Source organism: Peromyscus maniculatus, chromosome 20 (assembly GCF_049852395.1).
Source record: "Peromyscus maniculatus bairdii isolate BWxNUB_F1_BW_parent chromosome 20, HU_Pman_BW_mat_3.1, whole genome shotgun sequence".
Taxonomy (NCBI): domain Eukaryota; kingdom Metazoa; phylum Chordata; class Mammalia; order Rodentia; family Cricetidae; genus Peromyscus; species Peromyscus maniculatus.
This window is the reverse complement of record NC_134871.1, coordinates 4,973,182-4,997,006: the sequence shown is the minus strand read 5'-3', so window position 1 is coordinate 4,997,006 and position 23,825 is coordinate 4,973,182. Positions and strand designations below refer to the sequence as shown.

At 43.8% G+C, this 23,825-nt stretch overlaps 1 protein-coding gene across 2 annotated transcripts in view; it reads right to left on the bottom strand.

Moving 5' to 3' along the window:
- Window positions 1–22,996, bottom strand: part of Tmem65 (transmembrane protein 65) — a 39,927-nt gene extending 16,931 nt beyond the window's left edge. Inside the window, exons 1-2 of one of the 2 annotated variants that reach the window (XM_006990665.2) lie at window positions 22,491–22,996; window positions 6,711–6,791 (exon numbers count right to left, since the gene is read on the bottom strand). In XM_006990665.2, coding sequence (XP_006990727.1) covers window positions 6,711–6,791; window positions 22,491–22,776 — 367 coding nt within the window. In that variant the 5' untranslated portion in view covers window positions 22,777–22,996. The remainder of the gene's footprint in view (window positions 1–6,710; window positions 6,792–22,490) is intronic. The other variant, XM_006990666.3, reaches the window with a different exon arrangement.
- Window positions 22,997–23,825: the final 829 nt, after the last annotated feature.

Genomic DNA, 23,825 nt, shown 5'->3' with positions numbered 1-23,825 from the left:
GCTTTTTCATTGGTAGAAGCTCTTCCAGCAGCCTGAAGGCAACTAGTGAAACCACCTTTAATCCCCGCACTGCACTCAGTGAGCACAGGCAGGTGGGCCAGCCAGGGCTACACAGTGAGACCCTGTCTCAAACAAACAAACAAACAAATAAAATCAGGCATGGAGGCACACAAAAAATTTCAGCTCTTGGGGGCAGAGGCGGGTGGATTTCTATGAGTTTGAGGCCATCCAGGTCTACGCAGAGACCCTTGTCTCAAAACAAAAAACAATTAAAAAAACAAAAATAAAATCCAAAGACACATACCATGAGGACGGTCATCCTCATCGCAGCCTGGCTGTTGTAGAAACCCTTGACCTAACCACAGTAAAGCAAACATGTCCACTTTAGAGCTCACACCTGCTCCAACCCTAGGCTACTCCACCAGACTGTACCATAATTCACACGTGACTTTGATGAAAATGTTTTACCACTGACACTGAAATGTACCCTCTTACACAAAAACTCAGATTACAGGAGAAATGTACGTGAACTTGTACTGCACAGGAGCAGAGCTGCCTATAAGGAAGGCAGGATCACCTGCCGGTTCAGGTCGGAGCCTCCGTGAAGCCTGAAGTGACGGGCGACAGATGTGCAGTTCTGCTGCAGGAGCAGATGAAAGTCTCATCACTCACAGTGGACACTTTAAGAACAGAGTGGAGAAACAAAATCCTAATGTCAATCATTACTTCTTTGTGAGGAGAAAAACAAAACACACTAACAGCTTTTAGAATAACAAACAACAGAGCTGGGAGTTTAGAGAACTTCACTGCCTTAGCAGTGATGACTTCTCTGTGATAAAGCAAAGAAGGAGCAAACCTACTCTACCTGCGGACACAAGTCCCCCCGGGCCTTAGTGCTTAACTTTCAGCTTTCCAAAAAGGGGAAGGGATTATCACAGAAAAAAATGACCGATTCGAAGGCACTGTTTTCTCTCAAGGAAGCAAAGCCAATCCTTGTAACACTTACACACACACACACACACACACACACACATGTACACACACACACCATACACACACCACACACACACATACATCACACACCACACACATACATCCACAAACATACACATACATCTCACACACACACACATACACACATACACACACATACATCACACACACATATACATCACACACACACCATACACATATATCACATACATACATCAAACACACACCACACACATACAAACACACACCACACCCATACACACACAACACACATACATACACACATCACACACATACACACATACACACACACATACATCTCACACACACACATACATCTCATACACACACACCACACACATATCACACACACATACCACATACATACACATATACATACCACACACACACACACACACACACACACACACACCACAGTGGTTAGGGATCAGATCGATCATGCCATGCCAACATGTCTTTGACAAGTGGTCACTCAATGTATGTAGACTTTTCCCTTATTGGTAAGGCAATATATAACAACACTTAGATGTTTTTATAGAATTAACAGTTTTATATAACACTTAGATGTTTTATAGAATTACAGTATGTACAAGTGACTTCTGGTATTCACAAGACACCTCACATTTCTAATACTGCTTCTGTACTTGAAGTCATTTTTAGTTGCTGAATCTGTGAAGTGTCGTAATCACCAAGAAAAAGGTTCAAGACCAACAAAATAAGCATGGATGAGTAATGCCCAGGTTTCTCGATTATTTTTGCTGTCTTTCATGAGATCACATTTTTCCCTAGTGAAGAAAAATCAATTTTATTTGTGAAACCATCAAACTCTTACCCTACTTGGGGAAACAATTTTCTGATAGCAAATTCCCAAAACAATTTATTCCAATGGCAAAAGACCATGTGCCCTACTAGTGCTTTCAAAGACTAATGAAAGTATATAAATATGTATTCACAGTAAAGTTATTAGTAAAACAAACCACACAGAAACAAACACAGTGAATGTATAGTTATCTGGAGGAGAGAAAAGTGTTTGTTTATATCCAATCTTCCTTTGCCAAAATGATTTTGACAACAAAATTCACTATTTTTTTAATCTGAGATTTTCTGTCTACTAACTTAAGACAAATATACAGCAGATTAACTGTTTATTGGATACTTTAATTAACTGTTTTTTTTTATGCTTAGGATTTATACCTAAATCTTTTGTGTTCTTCAGAAAAGTCATTAAGTGATGTTTCCTCTTGGTGTTATTGAACCCAAAATAAAAGCAAGACACATATTTAAAGTCTGCTCTAAAGCTATAAAACGTCTCCAGGAAAAGTATGCCAATGAGCCCCACCATGCTGCTTCCTACTCTGCTCCTTGGGATGGAGGTCTCGCTTTCCTGTCCAGGCTAGACCCAGACCAGTGGTCCTCCAGCCTCAGCCACTCAGGGGCCACAGCTACCAGTGCACACTGAGCCCAGCTTGCATTTTAGGTCAAACTTGATGAAAATATTTTCATGTTTTGAGATGTAGATAAAATACAAGTAAGAAAGAAATTTAAAAATTTCCAAGCTCCAGTTTCTTTTAAATGATAAGACTCTAGCCAAAAATAAAGATAAACCCAAGTTTACTGTAAGATTTAACTTCTATATCTCTTCTTTTTTTTTTAAAAAAGATTTATTTATTATGTATACAGAAGAGGGGTGCCAGATCTCATTACAGATGGTTGTGAGCCACCATGTGGGTGCTGGGAATTGAACTCAGGACCTCTGGAAGAGCAGTCGGTGCTCTTAACCTCTGAGCCATCTCTCCAGCCCCCTCTATATCTCTTCTTTATCCTATTTTCCTTTAAAGATAATTTTGTCAATATTAATAAAAATTTATAGAATTTTTAGAATAAGCTATGCTTGTTGGTATATTTCTTTCCTAATTGTTATACAAGACACTTTAAAATTGAATTAAAAGACTGTAATAAGGAAGATGTAAGTGAAATAGCTGCAGTTTCCATGCTTCGGTTTCCACTGTTGAATTATAAAATGTCTTTACAGAAATGTAGTCCCACAGCATACAACAACCTTTAATATATTATTTAACAGAAACTATGTCTTGTTATTTTAATGTTGAGCACTCATTACATTTAAACATGCTTTATATAACTCTAAGCTTGAAATGACGGAAGTTCTGAAAAACCAAGTGGCCTAGTCCCAACTCTATGTACTATCGTGTTCCCGCCACAGGATAATGCTAAATATAATGGTTGATTTCAGCCTATTGCCATGAGTGTAAAAAAATATCAAGAGAAATATTTTAAAAATCATTTTTAGTAAGTTTAAGTAGCAAACAGCTTCCCTCTGAGAGGGCAGAGAACTGTCTAGTCAGTGCTGGGCCTTCTGAACACTGGCCTTCTGCAGATCCACCAGCCTCTGGCCCAGGGAGGAGAGCCAGCACAAACCAGGCTATGAGGAACTCACCGGGGAAAATAAAGACAAAACTGATGTTTTAAACAACAGAGAACTAAGATTCCAGGCATTATGAATGTCTGCTTAGTTTTTAATAGGAACAGAAAATTAGATGTGTATGACCAAAGCCACAGCGGTGCGTCAAAGAGTACAAAATGCAAACCATGCCGCAGGCAAAATAGTTTAACTAGTTATATTGGAAGACAAAAGGCCACACACCACAAAAGGGATTTAAAACACTACACAACCATGGCTAGATAACACACTTGCAAGAAACAAACAATGAACACTCTTCAGAAACAGCAAAGAACTCAATTGATTTAGTAGTGTTTAATTAACAGGTCCTTTTATAGAAAGCTTTCAAAACCATATTTTAAATTCATGCTTTGGGTTAAACCTTTGAATGTGGTCCTGTGATTTTATTTAGCTATTAAAAGTGCTTGCTGTGAGATATACATTACACTAGCAAAGATATTCCTGCGCAGAGCTTAGCAGAACTATGTATCCCCTCAACCTTCTGGAGAACCTGATGGGCAAAGGCCGAACTGCACCCATCTACTGGTACCCAGGAGCTCCTCGGCCAGCAAGAGCCCAGCAAAAACAGGAGCTGACCTGGTGTTGCCAAGAAGGCGACAGTACACAACTAGATACTAGTTTACTAACCTTTCGAACTCCACCTTAAGTAATAGCTACCATACTAAAGATACAATCATTTTATTTCCTCCTATCTTTCACGTCCCGGTATCTGTCTTTGAAGACAACCAAACATGCCATTGGTGTACAGTTGCCTTTACACATATAGCTGTGTAGACGCAACAATTACAGATGCTTCTTAACACAGACTCCCTGCCTATGCATTACAGGACGTTATTATGACATGTAATGGTTCTTCTTTACAGGCTAATACAGTCAAGCAGCAGTGTAACTTTAAGAAAAGTCACATCCTGCTACTTTGACTTATTGTGGGATTACTTTAAAAAAAATCATAAAGCCATGTATGTTACAGATGAAAAACTTAAACTGAGCTAGAAAAATCTACCTATCGTAGAATACCACAAATGGTACATCTGTCCGTGAGTATGGTTACATAACTCCCCCAGACATTTATTTTAAAATAAAACTGATTAATATCGAGGAAAGAAGAGGTTTTTTTTTTTTTCCAGTTTTTCTCTTTCTATCATTCCTAAAATAAGGATTCTTCCACAGGAAATGAGTGATGCAAGGATTCTTGGAAGCAAAGCGTGTGGTTCCCCAGAGGATGCTGCCTCGCCCTAGAAGCGAATGCCCAGCTGTGTAGAATATGATAAAAATGGGAAATGCCACTAGCAGCAGGGATTCTAAACTTTTTAAAAATACTGCAGAGTCCACCACAACTAAGAACTGGGTCTCCAGGCAAGGAGCATGGCCTCCAGGAAATGTGGACTGAATCCTGTGCTTTGAAGATATGAAGATGTAGCCATGGAGATGGTGACTTAATCATGATGTACAGCTGGTCCAAAACCTAGAGTCTAGGTTCAAATTCCCTTTGATTTAATAAACCTCTAACGGAAAAATAAAGAACAATAAAAAATAACCGCATGTAAATATATAGCACTCTCAAGACATTGGCCATGCATTAGTATTTCAAACAGAAAACAACTGTAATTAAATACCAGAATCCTCTTCAAGCTGTTTTCCCTCTCTCCTAAGACATACTCTCAGACATAATTTTCAAACACCTGTTATTTAAAGGAAAATAAGAAATCTGACGTACCTCACCACCACTCATCACGAAAAAGAAAATAAAAAACCCATATGGCTCATCATGATCACCAGATAAAACACTACATGAAGGGGGGCATGGAGGGCACACACATCAGATTTCTGCTGGTTTCAGAACTATGTGGCCTCCAGTCTAGGGCCAATCTCCATCTCTAGCCCTGAACAGATCTGCTGTCCTGAAATCACACTGAACTAAGACTCCGCAGGGCCTGACGCAAACGCCTGCTCTGACAATGACAAGATGCCAAACCCTGGACACATTTTCACAGTGCACAAACAAGAGACTTAAGTCCCTGCATTCCTGATGACTCAACTGTGTTTTCCTTCTTCACTGCATCCTGGTAGCTTTCGGAGGGAAACCCCCCAAATGTTTGCAAAGAGCTGTAATAACTAGGGGCCTAACTAAAGACTGAGCGTCAAAAGCTGAGCAGCAATAAGCCCTGCTGTGAGTTCAGTTCCCGTTCGGCAGCGCAGTAACTGCTGAGGATAAGGCCCGTCCATCGGCTCTGGAACCAACAGCCTTCCTTCATGCCCACCCTGGGAACAACCTCCAGAGCAATTCAAAACCAAAACGAGTCTTCAAAAGATACTAGCATCTATGCTTACCTGCTTGTGTTTTTTTTTAACACTGCCATTAGAATTAGCAAAGTATAAAATAGTAGAGAATTTTACAGACAAGGAACTAGTAGTCCATGTGAGTTCAAACGTGAGCACACAGGCTGTGCTTCTCTGTGTTTCTCTGAAGTTCTGACAACTCGGTTTTTGTCCTTGACAAATACTATCTGAGTAGTATTTAATCCTTAGCCTTACACAATTTCTTTAACCCATAAAGCCATAAAGTCATTCAGATACCTTTTCATACACTATACCGCATTCTTGGGCATTGCTAAATGTTAACTAGTTAATATTAAATGTTAAATAGACTATGAGTTGAAATTAGAATAGAGAATATTGATTTTAAACTATTGTTCTCTGTGTAAACTTCAAACATAAACACAAATTCACACAACTCCACCACTACTATTATATGTGACTATAAAGCTACCATATCAACAACAACAAAACAAGCCTTTCACTTCTGGCTTTAACATGAACTTAGAACTTATGTAAACTTTTAGACTACTCAAGAGCACATGTCTATATATGGGGGAACACTGAGAAGATAGGGTCTCATGTCATAGCCCAGGGTAGCTTGGAACTAGTAAAGCTCTTGTCTCAGCCCCCTTACGGAGCGTTGAGATATGAGTTGCCCCCTGGCTATTACTTTCTCACCGTCACAAACTTAGTCCTTTAGTTAGTTAAGCATGCAGTTATTACTCAATCACATCCACAGGCCAGGGTCAGATAACGGGAACATTCTGCTGACAATCTAAAATATTAATGCAAAGACACGGTTTTAAGCATTCTATTTCGAACAAGCAAGGAGTCCTGTCAAATAGATGCTTTGCTCTTCGCAACATCTGCCAAACAACACTGGAAAATTGTACTGTACCAAAACTATCAGGGGTCTCTGCTGACGATACCTCCTCCGCCCGCTTCACAATGACCATCTCGGGCTTGGGAAATCTGCATGCTAAAAACATTCTAAAATCAGAATGCAGTCAAACAATGAAGTCATTACAATGTGTGCAAAAATAAAATACAGAAGAATTTTAAAGTGCTATAGGCAGTCTTTCTATGAACAATACTGTAAAACTGGCGATGCAGTATTAAATGGTACTGTCATAATAGCCAATGGGGGGCTAGGTGTAGCTCCAAAGCACAGCACTTGTCTAGTGGGCGAGTCCCTGGGGGGTCTTACTTAGATCTCCTGCACTAAATAATAACAACAACAACAATAACAAGTAGGAATTTTTTAAATTGTTCTGTGACCTTAAAGATTTATCCCCCAACCCCCATGACCCAGGAGCAGTGGCACATGTCTATAACCACGGCACTAAGGAGGCAGAGGCAGGAGGATCAAGAGTTAAGGCCAGCCTGGACCACAAAGTCAGTCCCAGGGCTGCCTGAGCTTAGTGAAACCCTGTCTTAAAATAGAAAAAGGAAAGGGGAGAGAGGGGGGCAGGTGCACCTGTGTGGAAGCCAGAGGACAACTGCTATCACGTGACACTCTAACCAGGAGTGACTGAAGCTATCAAAATGCCATCACCCTGGTCTCAGGCCTCTGGCCATAACACAAGGCAAACCAGCCATCACAATGCTCCCTCCTCCTCCTCCCCCTCCTCCTCCTTCCCCTCCTCCTCCCCCCTCCCCTCCCCCTTCTTACCCTCCCCTCACTCTCCTCTCTAAGACAGGCCTCACTATAATAGCTGGCCTGGGATTAGAAGTGTGTGCCCTCACACTCAGTTCACACTCTTCATTTCTTAGATGCACCACTTTGCTTTCCCCATCGATTCCTTGTTCATTTGTTCATTTCTTTGACTGCTGTTTGTTGAGACAGGGTTGCAGTGCATTGCCCCGGGTGGCTTAAACTCCTGAGTTCAAATAACCCTCTTGCCTCACTCTCCCAAGCAGTCACAGCTACAGTCATGTGCCACCACGCTTGCGCTTCAGCTCCCTGTGGATTACCCACTCTGTGAAATGTTCCATGAGTTTGTCACCGGGACACAGGGAGGAAACACAATCGCATGCTTGCTGTGGGACGGTCTGTATGTCAAATTGCTCTGATTGGTCAATAAATAAAACACTGATTGGCCAGTGGCCAGGCAGGAAGTAGGTGGGACAAGGAGAGAGGAGAATTCTGGGAAGCGGAAGGCCGAGGCGGAGAGACACTGCCAGCCGCAGCCATGACCAGCAGCATGTGAAGACGCCAGTAAGCCACCAGCCACGTGGCAAGGTATAGACTTATGGAAATGGATTAATTTAAGCTATAAGAACAGTTAGCAAGAAGTCTGCCACGGCCATACAGTTTGTATGCAATATAAGTCTCTGTGTTTACTTGGTTGGGTCTGAGCAGCTGTGGGACTGGTGGGTGACAAAGATTTGTCCTGACTGTGGGCAAGGCAGGAAAACTCAAGCTACACATGCTTTTCGGTCTGACAATGAAGTGGACCCTGGATGCACAGTACCCAGATATAAACACACTGTGACGAGACTGTCCCCGTCATCACACGCCTGCGCTTACAGAGCGATCTGTGAACTGAGGCGCACAACACAACTTGTAGACAGGTGTGTACTTTACACAATTATCCAAGAATAAAAACTGCAGCCATGTTGTTGGAGACTGATGTTATTTAACTAAAGCATCCTCATTTAAATCCTGGGAACCATGATACAGAAATCGCCTATGTGAATGAAAATGGATTATTTAGTAAATTATGCATAAATGCTACATATGCAAATTAAGAATTTTCCTGAGAAGTTAAATGTTTTCTTTTAAAATTATTCAATTTTACTAGCATTCGGCTAAAATCCTAGGGTTTACTAATCTATGATGAAGCCAAGTTCATCTGTTAAACCTCGAATTTAAAACTCAGGGAATTTTACCATAGATTGATTGACTAGAAAGTTTTTTCAATCTGCCTTCCCACTTATGACTGGAAAACAAAACAAAACCTGAAGAGTCATCTTTTAAAAAACTCGCAGAAAATTTTCCTTGTTATCAGAGTTATACACATAGAGTTGGCAGAGTGTAAAAATAGGCACAGGTAAGTAGAGAGCTAGAATGCGTCATGTGACCTTCCAGCAGAGAAGGGCTCTGGGCTTAGCCTTAAAGCACTGCGAATTTTAAGCAAGTGGGAGAGGAGAAGGCGGGGAGCCATTTCTTCCCATCAAATGTAGTCCAACGGTCATGAGATGAGACCGAGCCGGCAGGCATCTATGCAAACGGTGAGGAAGGCAGAGGGATGGATACACAACAGGGTCTCACAGCTAAGGCAGGGGAGAGGGTAAGTGCACAGAAGGCCGGGGGCAATCTGGAACAAGGTATTGCCGTCCACTCTGGTGGAGAAGGGCTTCCTTCCACGTGGCAGAGTGGGTGTCAGGGCCCAAACTAGAGAGAGAGCGTCTGCACGAGAAGGCGTCAGCAGTGCTGGTGGTGGTGCCCTGGTGACAGACACAACCAGTGACTAGAAAACAGACGCACTAAGGATACTGGGAGTCACTGCGCCCCATCCTGTGGCTGTTATATTCTTGGTACCCACTCTTCTGCGATGTTCCCTGAGCCTGGCTCCAGATGTCCCATCTACTGCTGACGACTCAGTGACTTCCTCTCAGCACGCTGAGCAGTTACATAGACCTGCACTAACCACTAGCTGACAGAATAAGAAGCTTCTCTGACCAAGCCTGGGAGCAGCACATATAAATATTTAGAAAGAAGTGTGACAACATGACCACTTAGCAAAGCAACAGGTTCTCCCTTTGGGCCTACGGCTTCTCCAGACAGGAGTTTTCAGTACCAGGCATGACTTCAATCCCGTGGAGAGTGGTTGGTAACCCCATAAACTGTCTTGCCTTTACTGTACCAGTAGACACATCTTGACTGGCAGGTCAGTACTGCAGCCTGCAGGATCCAGTACTGGGTAAGACCACTGATGTCTCCCGGCCCCTTCCCCACATCCCCAGAAGCCTGTACATCACCTTCTAGCACTGGGAAAGCTAGCCAGCAGGGAGAGAGAGTTTCCTGGCCAGCTCAAGGCTGATTTCATCAAGTCCTAAAACCAATGAGGCATCTTCAGCAACAGGGTCTTGCAATCTAGTTGTCCTGGGTAACGTAACAGGGACGGTATTAACAGCCACTATTGTATGGCTGACTCTGGAGCCTCCTGGCCAATAACTCATAGGGAGATGACCGGTACACAGCACTGAGATCGTCGCTAATCAACTGTCTCCTGGGAGCAGCACTGTTCACTCATGCAGTGGCACCTCTGTCCAAATGCCCCCCTCTTTTCTTTTAATTGCATTTCTAATTAGTTTACAAACTAGTAGGGTTTCCTAAGATTTCTTCACACATCCTTAGACTTGGTTAACCCTTCTCCAATACCTCCTCTCCTCCGGCAAAGTGTTCTTGTTTGTAGGAAAGGCACACCCAAAGTGCTCTGGTTGTAGTAAACACTGGGCTGTCTGCAGATACAATCCTCGCCTGCCTGAAGTCCTAAGAAGAGATACCTCTCAGCAGCCACTGGCTTGTGGGGTGGAGGGGTGGGACGGCAAGGCTGCAGCTGGAGAATAAAACTGATTTACCTGAGGCTCTATACTCTGCCCAGAGCAGTCTACAGCCAACAGCCCCCTCTTCACACAAGTAGAGACCAAGAACTCTCAGCTACCTCAACAACGAAGAAGGGTCATCCCAACTCCAGAGCTCCCCACGGGGGCAGCTGAGTCTTCTCTTCAGACTATACCAAAACTCTATCTCTTGCCCTGCCGAAGCCAGGCCTGGGTCTCCCTTTCTCTCCTAAGGTAAGGACTGCAGCAACAGTACCCAATATACTTTCTGCCTGCTAATCTTTGTCTCACAGACTGCTTCCCAGGGAACTGGAACAAATGACTGAGATAATAGGACTTCATCCCACGAATTCATTTTCTAATGATTCGGGGAAGGAAAAGATGTTTATTGAACAATACTGGGAAGTCTGTCAACATGAGATTGTTCCCAAAAATTCTAAATAATCAAAAATAAGTGCAGAAAACACAGGAGGAGAATAGTATTTTCAAAAAGCAAATGAAAATGCTCTGTGTCTGGAGGCATATTCCCTGAGGAAATACTTCACTGGCGAGTATGTTCTAGACAGCAACAGGAAATAGAATAAAAAGTAATCCAGCCATGCATCACCTAATAGAGACACATCTGAGAAAAGCGTTGTCAGGAAATTTCAGTTGTGCAAACATCACAGAGTGTATTTAAACAGTGATGCTCTCACCAGGCAATTCTGTATTTCTGGAGCACCACGGTACATGAGGTTCATCACTGCAATGAATTGAATGTGGTCTGATTTACCTCCAAGAGTACACTGACTGGTCCCCAGGATAGTGCTGCTGGGGGTGACAGAGCCTCTACAAGGCCGAGTTCCTTACGTCATCCTTGGGGATATGCCCTAGAAAGGGATTATGGGAACCTACGAGATCCAAGATCTGTCTGTCTCTCATGCACGTCCTCCCTCCGCTGCCCCTGCATCCTGTTTGGAGTTCTACCTCTGAGACCTCTACCCTTCTACTAATGGCTTTCCCAGGACTCCCATGCTAATGTCTGCACCATGCAGGAATGAAGCCAAGAGGCAGCTACAAAGCCTGAACAGCTAGGCTGTGTACTCTGCCTCTAAAACTCCAAGCTAAGTAAGTTTTACCTTTTAATAAAATTAGCTGTCTTATGTGTTCACTATAGCAATACAAATTTGACACTGAGCACAGCATCATTATGTGGCACTTGTTATATGATATTCATTTCTCAAAGGTGATTGCTATATAGCTACAAAAACCATGTTAACAGGTCACATTTTCTAATGTCTTTAAGAAGCAAGCCCCTTCGAAGCAGAGATAAAAATTCTAGGATAATATATTTTTAAATCTAAGATCAGTCACACATGCAAATATAAAATTCTACTATTTTGCAAAATGCACCACATCTTATATCATAATGATAACATTTGCTTATTCTTCTCAACTCAAATGTACCTACGCTTACTATCTGCATGGTAGTTTTCTACTATCTTAGAATAAATGAAGAAAAAGCTCTAACCTTTGTTATTTCAAATCCAGTCCCTGAACCTGTACAGCATGGAAATCCCTGGGAACTCATGAGGAAGTATAAAGCCTTTAAAATCTACTGAGATAGAATCCTCATTTATATCATTGTTAAACTACATCTGCTTTCCACTGAAATACAGAGAGCTACAAGGAACATCATCCACCTTTATAATAAAATAAAACCAAAGTCAATTCACATTTAAAGCTTACTTCAGACGCCTAAGAGAACTGTAGTCACAGGGCAAGCAACTGGAACCTTGTCACGAGCCTACAAGGGCAGAGGAGACATTAGCAGTTGTTTACCTGGGACAGATGCAACCGTACACCATTAGAAGAGTCCAGCTAGAACACATGAAGAGCAAGGAAAGGCGGCCTGAAGGCTGATGGGTACAGAGACGCTCGCACATGCTGAGACTGGAGAGTCTGCCTGCACCTTCTTGAAGATTTCTACCCAAAATTACACACAATGAACCCAAAGTGTCTCTGGCAGTGCTCACCCATAAAACCCAGCCACTGCACCTTGGTTCTGACTGCCACTCAAGGCCAGCAAACACGGCTTGAAAGACCCTGGATCAAATTCAAGTCTATTATTCCTCCTTTCCCCATCCTCCTAGGAACATAGACACAGAGCTATCTGAATTCAGTCTCCCAACAGTAAGACTACCTGGTGCCCCCAAAACTGACTTCTACAGTTTCTGGGTTTAAACTGCTCGGAGCCAATGATTTATCTAAATACAAACTAGACTTTGCTCACTTTTTCTGCATATGGTGCAAATGTAAATGCTGGCAAATTCCAATCTGCCTATAAACTTCTCACCAAGAACAGGTCCCACCTGCAAGACGGCCACACACTTTCTATGGAATGCTGCCAAAAGGGTGTGATTTGTTTACATGGGAAATTTAAGTTTTTCATAATGAAAAATTTTAATTACTTTTCAGTTTCCTTCAAACCTGTAAAAAGCACAGAGTAGGCTTCTGAGATTACAAATGGAAGATGACCCTTTAGACAGGTGTCTACATGGTCACTTGTATTGCTGGTTACAGGAAAGATGTTAAAATATCCTACTGCAAAGCCACGTTTCAAAGGACAGCACAAGAAGATTATTTTCCAATTTGCAGATAAATTGAGGGTCAGGATGGGTAGAGACAGAGAAAGACAAGATATCTGAATTCACACAGCTTGGGAATGATGACTGTAATGAACTAGAATCCTCCTCAGGAATCACCTGTGGAAATGAGCATATGAACAAATTAACTCATGTTAAGTAAGTTCAGACTCTAACCTGTGAGTACAGAGAAGGTCAGGTAAAGTCTAGCCCCACAGCTCCCTCTGTGGTGGTATTGTTTATCAAATGTTACTGGATTGGACACTGTTAATATATATAATGGAGTTTTTTGTCTGAATCTGTCAAATGTTAATGGACTAGACATTGTTAATGTAATTTTTGACTGTATATATTGTATATATTTATTGGATAGCTTTTCTTGTATTAGTTATAAGCTTTTTTTAATTTTAGACAAAGTAAGGGGAAATGTGGTTTATTGTGTTCCCCAAAATATTGTGCACCCTAATAAGCTTATCTGGGGTCAGAGGACAGAACAGCCACTAGATATAGAGGCCAGAAAATGGTGGCACTCACACCTTTAATCCTAGCCTTCTGGAGGCATAGATTTCTGTGAGTTCAAGGCCACACTGGAAATAGCCAGGCATGGTGACTCACACCTTTAATCCCAGGGAGTGATGGTAGAAGGCAGAAAGGTATATAAGGCGTGGAGACCAGAAACTAGAAGCATTTGGCTGGTTAAACTTTGAGGTTTGAGCAACACAGCTCAGCTGAGATTCATTCTGGATGAGGATTCAGAAGCTTCCAGTCTGAGGAAACAGGATCAGCTGAGGAACTGATGAGGTGAGGTAGCTGTGGCTTGTTTTGCTTCTCTGATCTTCAGGCATTCACCCCAATAAATGGCCTCAGGTTTGTTTTTATTAAACAGACTCTTTAAGATTCCTGCTACATCCCTCTGTACCCTAAGTTCCCTTTACAGTGTTAAACCCATCCTTAGCCACTTTTTAGCCAACTACATGTGGCTGCCCTCCATGTGACCATCACAAACTACTTCTGAGAAAGACACTGTTCCCTTTTGTTCTTAAAGCCAAAAGACCCCCCACCCAAGTGCCCCTCTCACCATCTGAACTGCCAGATCACCCGCTCATCTAAAATGCTCTCTTCATTCCTTAGCCTCCAAAACACATTACACTATTTTTCCATCTCTCTCGACATTCACGGCCATCTAACTCTGGTTTTTCTTCCTCTCCTCATCCAGCAAGCACTGGTGTGTCTCAGCTTCTCCTTTCTTCCCACTCACTCTGTCTGAACTCTAGTGTCCACACACCCATCTAACGCTGACTAGTTCTCCATAATGATCTCACAAGCACACAACATACAGAAAGCTCAAGTGAACTCAAACACTCATTTCCTGACTTTTCCAAACTTTTACACAATCTTATTAACCACGCTGCACATTGAGGTCCCTTATTGACAAAGCAATGATGCCATGTTGGCTTATGTATATTGAATATGTATTTGTGCAAATATTCAGAAGACAGACTAGGGTATGTTATCAGCTGGGCATGGTAATGCAGGCCTACAATGTCAGCACTCAGGAGGCAGGAGGATAGTGAGCTTGGGACAACCCAATCTCAAAAACACAAGCAAACACACAAAAAAAGATGACACTGGTGGGCTGGAGAGATGGTTCAGTGGTTAAGAGCACTGGCTGCTCTTCCAGAGGTCCTGAGTTCAATTCCCAGCAACCACATGGTAGCTCACAACCATCCATAATGAGATCGGGTGCCCTCTTCTGACCTGCAAGCATATATGTAGGCAGGACACTGTATACATAATAAATAAATAAATCTTTAAAAAAAAAAAAAAAGATGACACTGGAAAATTTTGGTTTTGGGTTTGGTTTTTGGCTATTTGGATATTCATCCCAGTACAAATATTCAAAAAGGAAGAATAGAATTGAGGTTTAAAACCAGGCAAAACAGAGTTATAACTCAAATATGACATGCAGCTTAAAACATCTTGGGCAAAGTACTCTTAGTCTCTGTTTCTTAATCTAAAAATAAAGATAACATCTTCCAAGAGCAGTAAACAAGGTAAGTATATGAAAATTCAATTCAGTGTGTCCAGTATCCATCCAATAACCTACACACAGCAGTAGTATGAAGATGTGCTTACAACAGCAATGCCTATAGCAATAATACACAACAAAAATTCAGAAGTTACATAACAAAATTCCAGACCGACTTTTAAATGACAGTTTTTTTAACATGCTAAATAGTCTATCCTGCAATTCAGAGGAAAACAGGAAATCTGAACTAAGCCAAGAACATCATTCTAACTTAAATTTCTAGCAGCTTAAAGATTCATAAAAAGCAATGCCCCAGACTACTTTTTGGGTGTTTAGAACAATGATAATCCAGCCATAACCTAGATATTATTAATAAAAACACTCATGAAAGATCTTCACTGAGAAAGCTGAGGCTGGATCTATAACCACGTGATGGATGTCACTGGTTGACTAGAAAGACAAGTGAGTATTTGGTCCCTGAATTGTCAATCAAGATTAAACCTTCTGGGGGGATGGACACAAGGTTTTATTTTATTACTAAAAGAAAAATAAATTATAACCACCGTGGAACAGTAACAAAAAGCACAATGGCACACATCAGAAACAGTAGCAGAAATGCCAAGCAGCACACCTCCTCAGGAAAGAGCCACCAGGAGTGAATGAGAACAATAGAATGTGTGAGGGCCCTGGCGGGAGGTGGGAAGCAGGCTAAGCCCAGCACACTTCACTCTCACTAGAGAGTGAAGAAGTCGATACCACCTAAAACAGCTGTGCTCTGCAGGCATTTGGTGTAATGACGAGTGTGTCTACAAATAGAAAGAAGTAGCTTCAGAGAAAACCACTGCACCAAAATACAGTCTAGAAGGACTCTGCATTTCGTGGAAGGTACACTGGACACATTCACACATTGTATCTAAGGCAGAGAAGGGAATATGTTCAAACAGAGTACATCAAAAGCCAGAAGAATAAATGTTTCATAGTTTCCCTGCAAGGGCTTTTTACAAGAGCCTCGCATTAAGCCGACTGTTTGAGGTGACTTTAACATGTAACTACTTGTTACAAGAGAATATGCCTTAACTTAAGGAAGACATAAAGCCATAAGCCAAAGACAAGGCTAGAATCCTGTAAAGCTACAACTGATTAATTCAACTGACTTGAATAATATGCTAAGAAAATTTGCACTTAGGGATTGGGTCTCTGTTTGTCCAGTGATTTTATAAGCAGGCATGCCACAGGAAAGCAGACAAGAATGTGATTATGCAAACATCACTGTTTTCATTTAGAAAAATGAAATCTCTCCTAATAATGACTTACTATAAGGTCATACCCAACATTCAATATCATGCAGTTTCTTTCAGTTCCATGAAACCCTATTCACACTCCTATAAATCACTGATGTTATAGTGTTCTAACTTGCCAGCCCACAAATTTATTCATTAAAAACTTGCTTGCCATAACTGCTATTAAAAAAAAGAAGTAAAAATGCCAAATGGTAAATTAAACAAGGGTGATATTTAATTTATTTGAAAGCCGTATTTTCTAACTTTCTAGTGTTTAGAATTTAGTTTAATGAAACAACACAATCAAGGAAAACAGTTATCAATAAAGTTCATTGATGGGACCGATGAGAAGTTGACTAGTTAGATCAAGAATCACCCTCTGTCCTCATCAGGACACAAACACACGTTAAATAACACAGTGAAGGAGGGCTAAAGGCCTGTGGTTAATGGCAAGCACAAAGAAGATGTGAGGAGAGACAAGCCCGAACAGCTGAAGAACCAACTTCAATGTTTCATATGATGATGTCTCTCAGCCGGGAGGTTTTGATAAGTCTCTTTCTGCAAGGCTTTCTCCACATTCTCTACCATCCAAGAAACCCTGAGAGACTACAGTTAGAGACATTTTTGGCCAACACAACTAGGAGAGAGTGGGAGGGGCCACCAGCAAATGGCAGGCATAGGACAGGAATGCTGCTAAGTATCCTATGAGAGAGACAGTCCCCACAGCAAAGAATTACCCAGTCCAAAATGCCACCACGCAGAAAGTGAGAAATCCTGACAAAGAGAGAGGACCGCTGTACATCTCAGTACCTAAAAAGAATCACTGTACTAGCACCTGGTAGGGGAACAAATGTTCCAAGGGGGGTCTTATACCCTTATAAAAGCTAACATAATAATCTGCAAACCCGTCAACAGAAAATACAGACATAAAGGAACTCCAGTGATTAGGCAGGATCACTCACATAAAATGCTATCTAAGTTCTCTTTCCTTGAATCTGGAACAGCCCTAGTGATGTGCTTTCTTGATGAACAGCATGCAGCAAAGGGGGCTTTCCAGACTAGGTCATAACAAGTCTGTAGGAAGCGGGATCAGGGACCTCAAAGATGTCCACAGCCCTATCCTCCGACCTTTGAATATGCTACCTGCATAGTAAAGGGACTTTACAGACGTAATTTAAGATTTTAGGAGAGACTATTCTGCATTGTCTGGTTGGGTCCTTAAATGTTGTCACAAGCTTTGTAAAGTGACATGTGCAATGAGGGTTATCCAGGGCATAATCATGGCTAATGGAAAATAAATGTAGTCCCAAGAGTCCTTACAAAGGGAAGGCAAAAGAGAGAGAGAAAGGTTAAGGGGAAAGAAGACAATACAACAATCGAAGCAGAGATTCAAGGGACGGGGCCAAGGAATGCTAAAAGCTGGAAGAAGAAAGGAACAGCTTCTCCCCAGAGACTCCAGAAGGACGGGGCCTTGCTGACAAGCACCCTTCAAGACTCACTTTGGACCCTGAGTTGCCAAAACTCTCCAAGAGTAACAGCTTGCTGTTGTAAGCACCTTAAGGACGGAATGGGTGCTAACTTGTTACAGCAGCAATAGGAAATGGATACAAAGTTTTATCGCTTCTCTGATCCGTCCGGGAACATTTTCCCTAGGCGTTCTAACCTATCACCTAAATGTTGCAGCCCTTCTGAAAGGCCACTGTCACGTTACTGAGGAATCCTGTATCTGCCTGGGAGAGCAGTTCTAGCTGGGCCCAGGCCCCTGTGTGTAAATTCTTCTGGGACCCTCCAGCTAGCTGCTCCTGTCCTCTAGCTGAGTCCAGTGGGGGCCGTCCCTCCCATATTCCTCTTTTATTATCTCAACTAAGGTACTGAAATGTCTTTAGTCATGTGTCTTCATTGACAGAGGAAATGCTTTTTTCTCTTTGAGCCAAAGCTAGGGCTATCCCAATCGGTGCCAGAGCCTAGGACGTGGGCACACCTGCTTCTTTCTCACAGAATCCGGAGGGACAGGCTGCGGAGAACAGGGACAGAGTTTTTAAAGGTGCAAGACCCCTAGGAGAGCAATCGCCATGGCAAAACTTGGTCCTGTGCAAGGACTCTACATGTCCAGCCCAAGAGCTGCCAGACTTTCATTTTGTCAAAAGCCTTTAGGCTACTTGCCAACACTCGGAACAGAGAGGCTTGGCCTACCATAAATAACAATAATCACAAAAGGGGAGGAGTGAAGACCTACAGTTTAGAATTACATGAGTAATATGGATTACATAAGTAGTGAAACAAACTTTAAAAGAACATAATAACTGTGTACACAGAGAAACAAAAACTGTGAGCTAATGAGTCTGCGGATGACAGAAAAAATGCACTATTCACCTTGAAATAGCTTTTTTTTTTCTTTTTAGAGTAAAGCACAAAAACACTCCATCCCGTCCCCCTCCCCAATGTGGGGAAATCGCAGGGTAAGCACACCCTGAGTGCCATGGATGAGCCTCACCCTAGGAAAAGCACCCACTTGGCCGTGGTAACGCCTCTGCCAGGTAACTGCCACCTTAGTATATCTTATTTGCCATACAAAAAAAAAATCTTTTTAAAAAATCTGAATACATTTAACAACACTATTCCCTAAGAAGCTTTTTTTCCAAATCTCATCTCTTATGATAGCCAGCTCCCAAAGCCAGCTCCTGTCTTATATAACTCTACAGTAACTGATCATTAAACCTCAGTAAGTATGGCAATCAGCCTCCAACATGACCCCAGCGGCTCCCAGTCTCTGATGCAATAGTCACATCCTGTATAGGAACCTCCGACAAGGTACCACAGCAAACAAGAGACTAAGACTGAACTATAAAAGAATGGCTTCCAGACCTCCTTCCTTCGCTGAGTGCCCATCTTCCCTCCCTCGTCTCTCCAGGAATTCTGTCTTGAAAGCTATGAGCCCTGGAGGAAGGTCCATATAACAAAGACTGGACACTGCCAGCCAACAGCCATGTGAGTGAGTCCTGCTCAGAATGAATCCTCCAGGCCCAGCCAAAAGCTTGATTTCCATATGGTGAAAGACTGTGAATAAGAAATACCCATGTCAGTGGCTCCAAGATTTCAGAACACTAGAAACTGTGAGGGGCTCGTTCTACGTTTCTGTGTTTTGATAAAATTTGCTTTATAGTATCAGATAACGGCTAATTCAATGACTACTACCTTGGTTCAAAAGCAAAATGCACTTTTAAAGGTTTTTAAAATAATTATAAACAGAAGTGTTAGTTGCAAAAATGAGGAAGAAGATATTGCCTTAAAAATCTTGGCTAATGCTAAAGGCAACTGTAATGACATCAGCTGTCAGGCCCACTTATGACGAAGGGCCAACCTGCTGTCCATGAATGCAGCCTACCTCTGGAGGAGAAAGCAAGTGGCCAGGTCAGAGTGCAACATCAACTTTTTCTTCAAATTGAGAAGGAATCTGTTTGTCATTTTAAAATCGAAACAACCCAACTCACTAAGATAAGCTGCCCCACAAAGTCGGCCTCACTGGTTGTAAACTGATTCTGCAGTGTGTTATCTTGTCACAAATGTCACCACAGGACGACCAATAGACGCTGGAGAAAGATAAGGGCCAAGCGCCAAATTTCAGCAGCTCTCACGACCCATCCCCAAAGCAAAGATGATTTTCTTTCCCTTTCTGTAATGTTCCATCAAAGCCAGGATGCTTCCTCAGATGATCTAAGCACCTTTCCAAGGGCATGCAAGCTTTCTATGGTAAGGAACAGTTCTTTCACAGTGACTGTACTTCATTAGAAAGTGTGGTTAGTACTCATATATTTAGTACATTAGATGGTATTTTAAAACATCACGAAGACCAGCACTTGCCGCCAGGCCTAAGGGCCCCAGTTTCATCTTCTGAACCAGTATTTTGGGAGGAAAGACTGGATGGCTCCCACACATTGTCCTCTGGCCTCCAAAAGCATGCACTCACATACAAAAATAAGTGATTAAAATATAATTAAAATTTAACAAGAAACACTGAAAAAAGTAACTAAAGCAAAACATAAGAGGTTTTCATTAAAAAAAAACTATAACAATTTCAGCAATAGTATGCATAAGCTGCACACATTCCCTCCTGTGACTGATGAGCAAGGTAGGTTACTAAGTAAGTCTAGTTATCCACTAACTACATGTACTGGTGATAAAAACTGTAAGTGAGCACTGAGGCATGCTAAAAGTTATTGCAGCAGCACCTCTAAGTGTCACTTAACTCAAAAGGCAATGATTCAGTCAGTAGCATCAACAAAACTAACTGACCCAACTTTAAAGTCCTTTAGCTTATAAACAGGCGGCATTAAAACCACCTTTTCTTCTGAACAAACACATGTAAATTACCAACGGTTTCCTCAAATGACTTAGGTCATTAAGCTCTATTGATGCTCATGACCTCCACAGACTTGAGTTTTTAGGTCCTTCCAAGGATATCTAAAACCATCTTAGACTTATTTATTTTTTTATTTATTTTTTCCACCTTAGATTTAAAAGTACTACCTTCATTAGGAAATGTGGCACTCCCACCTGACACACTGCTGGCATGTGCAAAAATAGTAACTCATGAGATAAAATTTAGCAAGTCAAGTGTTGTGGAAACATGCTTTTCAATAACTGCTATAAAATTATATTCACAGGGCCCTCCAAGCTCGAAACACGTTAACAATGTAGAATTTCCAAGATCTTGCTTTAGAGAAGGGAAAAATGAATGTTTACATAGTCTTGTCTAAGTGGCAAAATTTGACCTTCTAAGACATGACTACCTACACTGTTTTTCAGAGAGCAGCACATTTTTAAGCTACACATAGAAAACACACATAGACTAAAAATATGCTAATATTCAATTATGATTTCCCATAACATTGTGCTTTACTAACTGAATTGATTGGGATGTTGCCTTTTTCCCGTAAAAAGCACTGTGGGTGAACAATGCTTGAAATTATCCACTACTGTATATCGGTTCACAACTCCCTAAACTGGAAAAAAAAAAATTAAAGTAGTTAAAGGGTACAACTAATAAGAAGTTTCTTCAGTAATAAAGGGAAGCCATGCTAATATGAGGTAGAATTCACTTTGCTCTCAGGAACAGGCCAATGACAAACTTTCAAGATGCTTGACAGACACATTCCAAATCAACGTGCTGCATACGTCAGAACCTATGGAATGTTTATATATTATACAGTACCAACTTCGACTATCTAAAAACTTTCCAACGCATTCAAATGTAATATAAAATAGTAGCTGGGCGTTTTGTGTGTATTCAACAGAATTTCCGTAGCAAAAGAAATATATTTGAAGACTGAATCCATTTCGGTCTTTGCCTCCTTTCATTCTTCTTCTGAACTTTCAGCCTTTCCACCTGCACTCAATTCTGACCTACCACATTCCGCACTTGTCTTAAAAATATCCTATCTTAACATGTGTTTAAAATTAGCTTTCCTTTCATCCTTTCCCAGTTATTTTTAAGCAGAAGTGTGTTTTTCATTTTCAAGCCCCAGAGTCCCTAACCTCCACCACCCCAAAACTCACTTCGTTCTTCCCAACTCCAAGGAAACAAAACATTGGAGTTCAATTTGAATCTCCGGGCTTCCAGTACACTCACTCAGCGGTTGGCTCGATACATTCTATTCCACCCTCCCCCCCCCCCCAGAAGAGATTGCCTTGGGCGGTCCACAAGCAGATGTGAGTAACAATACACAACCGAGAGCATCCCTGCCTCGGGAAGCTACACCCCTTTCCGGGGGGACATCCACACACCTTCAAGAAAGTTTCCCCTTGCCTGCCTAGTTCGTTGCACTTTCTTAGAGCAGGCAGGGCATGCCACCCGCATGGGTGCACGTTCTCGGGAAGACACCAGAGGCTTAGGGAATGGAGGGCTGAAGAGAAGAGGCACGGGACCAACCAAATCACAATCCCAAGAGTCAGCTGGCATTTCAGGCTGCAGCTCCTGAATGCCATGGCTAGGGAGGCCCCAGCCAGGCTTGGCCCCAGCTGCCTGGCACGATCCGCGCGTGTCCTGCCTGCCTTGGGGGACACTTGGGAGGTGGAAAGTTTCCCCTTTCGGCCGTCCCAGGCGCGGGGCCCAGGGGGGTGGGGAGGCGACAGGGGGTCCAAGAACGAGGTCTTCCCAGGCGGCCCCACCCGCTTACCTTGGGCGATGGCAATGGACTCGAAGCGGTGCAGCTCTCTGAGCAAGCAGCTCCTCTCGGTGGAGTGCAGACTGTAGATGAAGTCGCGCGCGCCCTGCGCCGTGTTCAGCGCCTCCATGGGCTCCTTCTTGGGGTGGGTGCCCAGGAGCCGGGGACCGCCGGGGACCCCGAGCGCCAGCAGCCCCCGGCCGCAGCTGCACCAGGACGGCGGGCGGGGCGCGGCGGCAGGGCCCGGCCTCAGGCTGCGCACCGTCCGGCTCCCCAGCAGCGGCAGCAGCCGGGACATGGCGTTGGAGCGCGACCCCCGCGGCAGTCCCAAGGCTCCGTCCGGCTTCGGACGCCGCTGGACAGAGGCTCAGGAGCTGGGCTCAGCCCGGCCCCGCCCCGGGTCCTCCAGACGCACGGCCCGGACGCCCGGCACCATGCACTCGGCGGGCCCGCACGGCGACCGCCTCCCTGCCGTGCCCGCTCCGCTTCCCGCAGGCCCTGAGCCCGGGAAAACTTTCTGTGCCGCGGCCGGGCTGGGAGCTCGGAGCGGGCGGGCGGTGCGGGCGGGCGCCTCCCGGTTGAGGAGGAGCGGCGGCGCGGGCGAGCGGGCGGGCGGGCGGGCGGGCTCGGCGAGCGTGTCTGATCTTCCAGAGGGATGAGTCACCGCGCGCCGCCCTCCTCCGGCGCCGCCCTCCGCCGCCGGCCGCTTTCCCACCCTCTGGCCTCGCGCCGTCCCCACTCGGTAGGGCTGCGGCGCCCTCAAAGCAACCGCGCCGTCACTCGGGCCGTAGCCGCAGCCGCCACCCCTAGCGGCGGAGCCCGGGATGGCAGGGCGGGGCGACAGAGAGGAGGCGGGGCGACGGGGCGGAGGCGGGGCTTGGGCGGAGCTACGCAGGCGCAAAGTGACCCGGGGTGGGGGGAGCGCACCCTGAAGTCTCCGCCCACTCCCTTGCGTAGAGAGGGAAGGAAGGGGCTCGTTTGCGGTCAGATGGTATCAGTCTGTGTTAAATGCACTGCAGGGAACAGCAAAACAGTTTAGGACCCGCGGCCGGCGGGGTGCTACAGCTGCTGCGCTGCTCTCCGCAGCCTCGTCCTAAATCTGGAGCTGGAGTGGCCCTGGCGGAGCAGCGGGGCGGCTGAGAGCCTGGGGTGGGGAGGTCACCGTGCCAGCCCAGGCCTGTGGGAAAAGGAGAAAAGGAACACAAAGAGCCGCGCCCTTCGTGGAGTCCGTGCCCACCGCAGCCAGACAGCCCGGCGCTGAAACGCCCTCTCTGGCTGCTCCCTGTGGAAGGCAGGGCCGGTTCTACCCGTCCCCCGAGAAGAGGCGGGTTTGAGACTGAGGCTTCA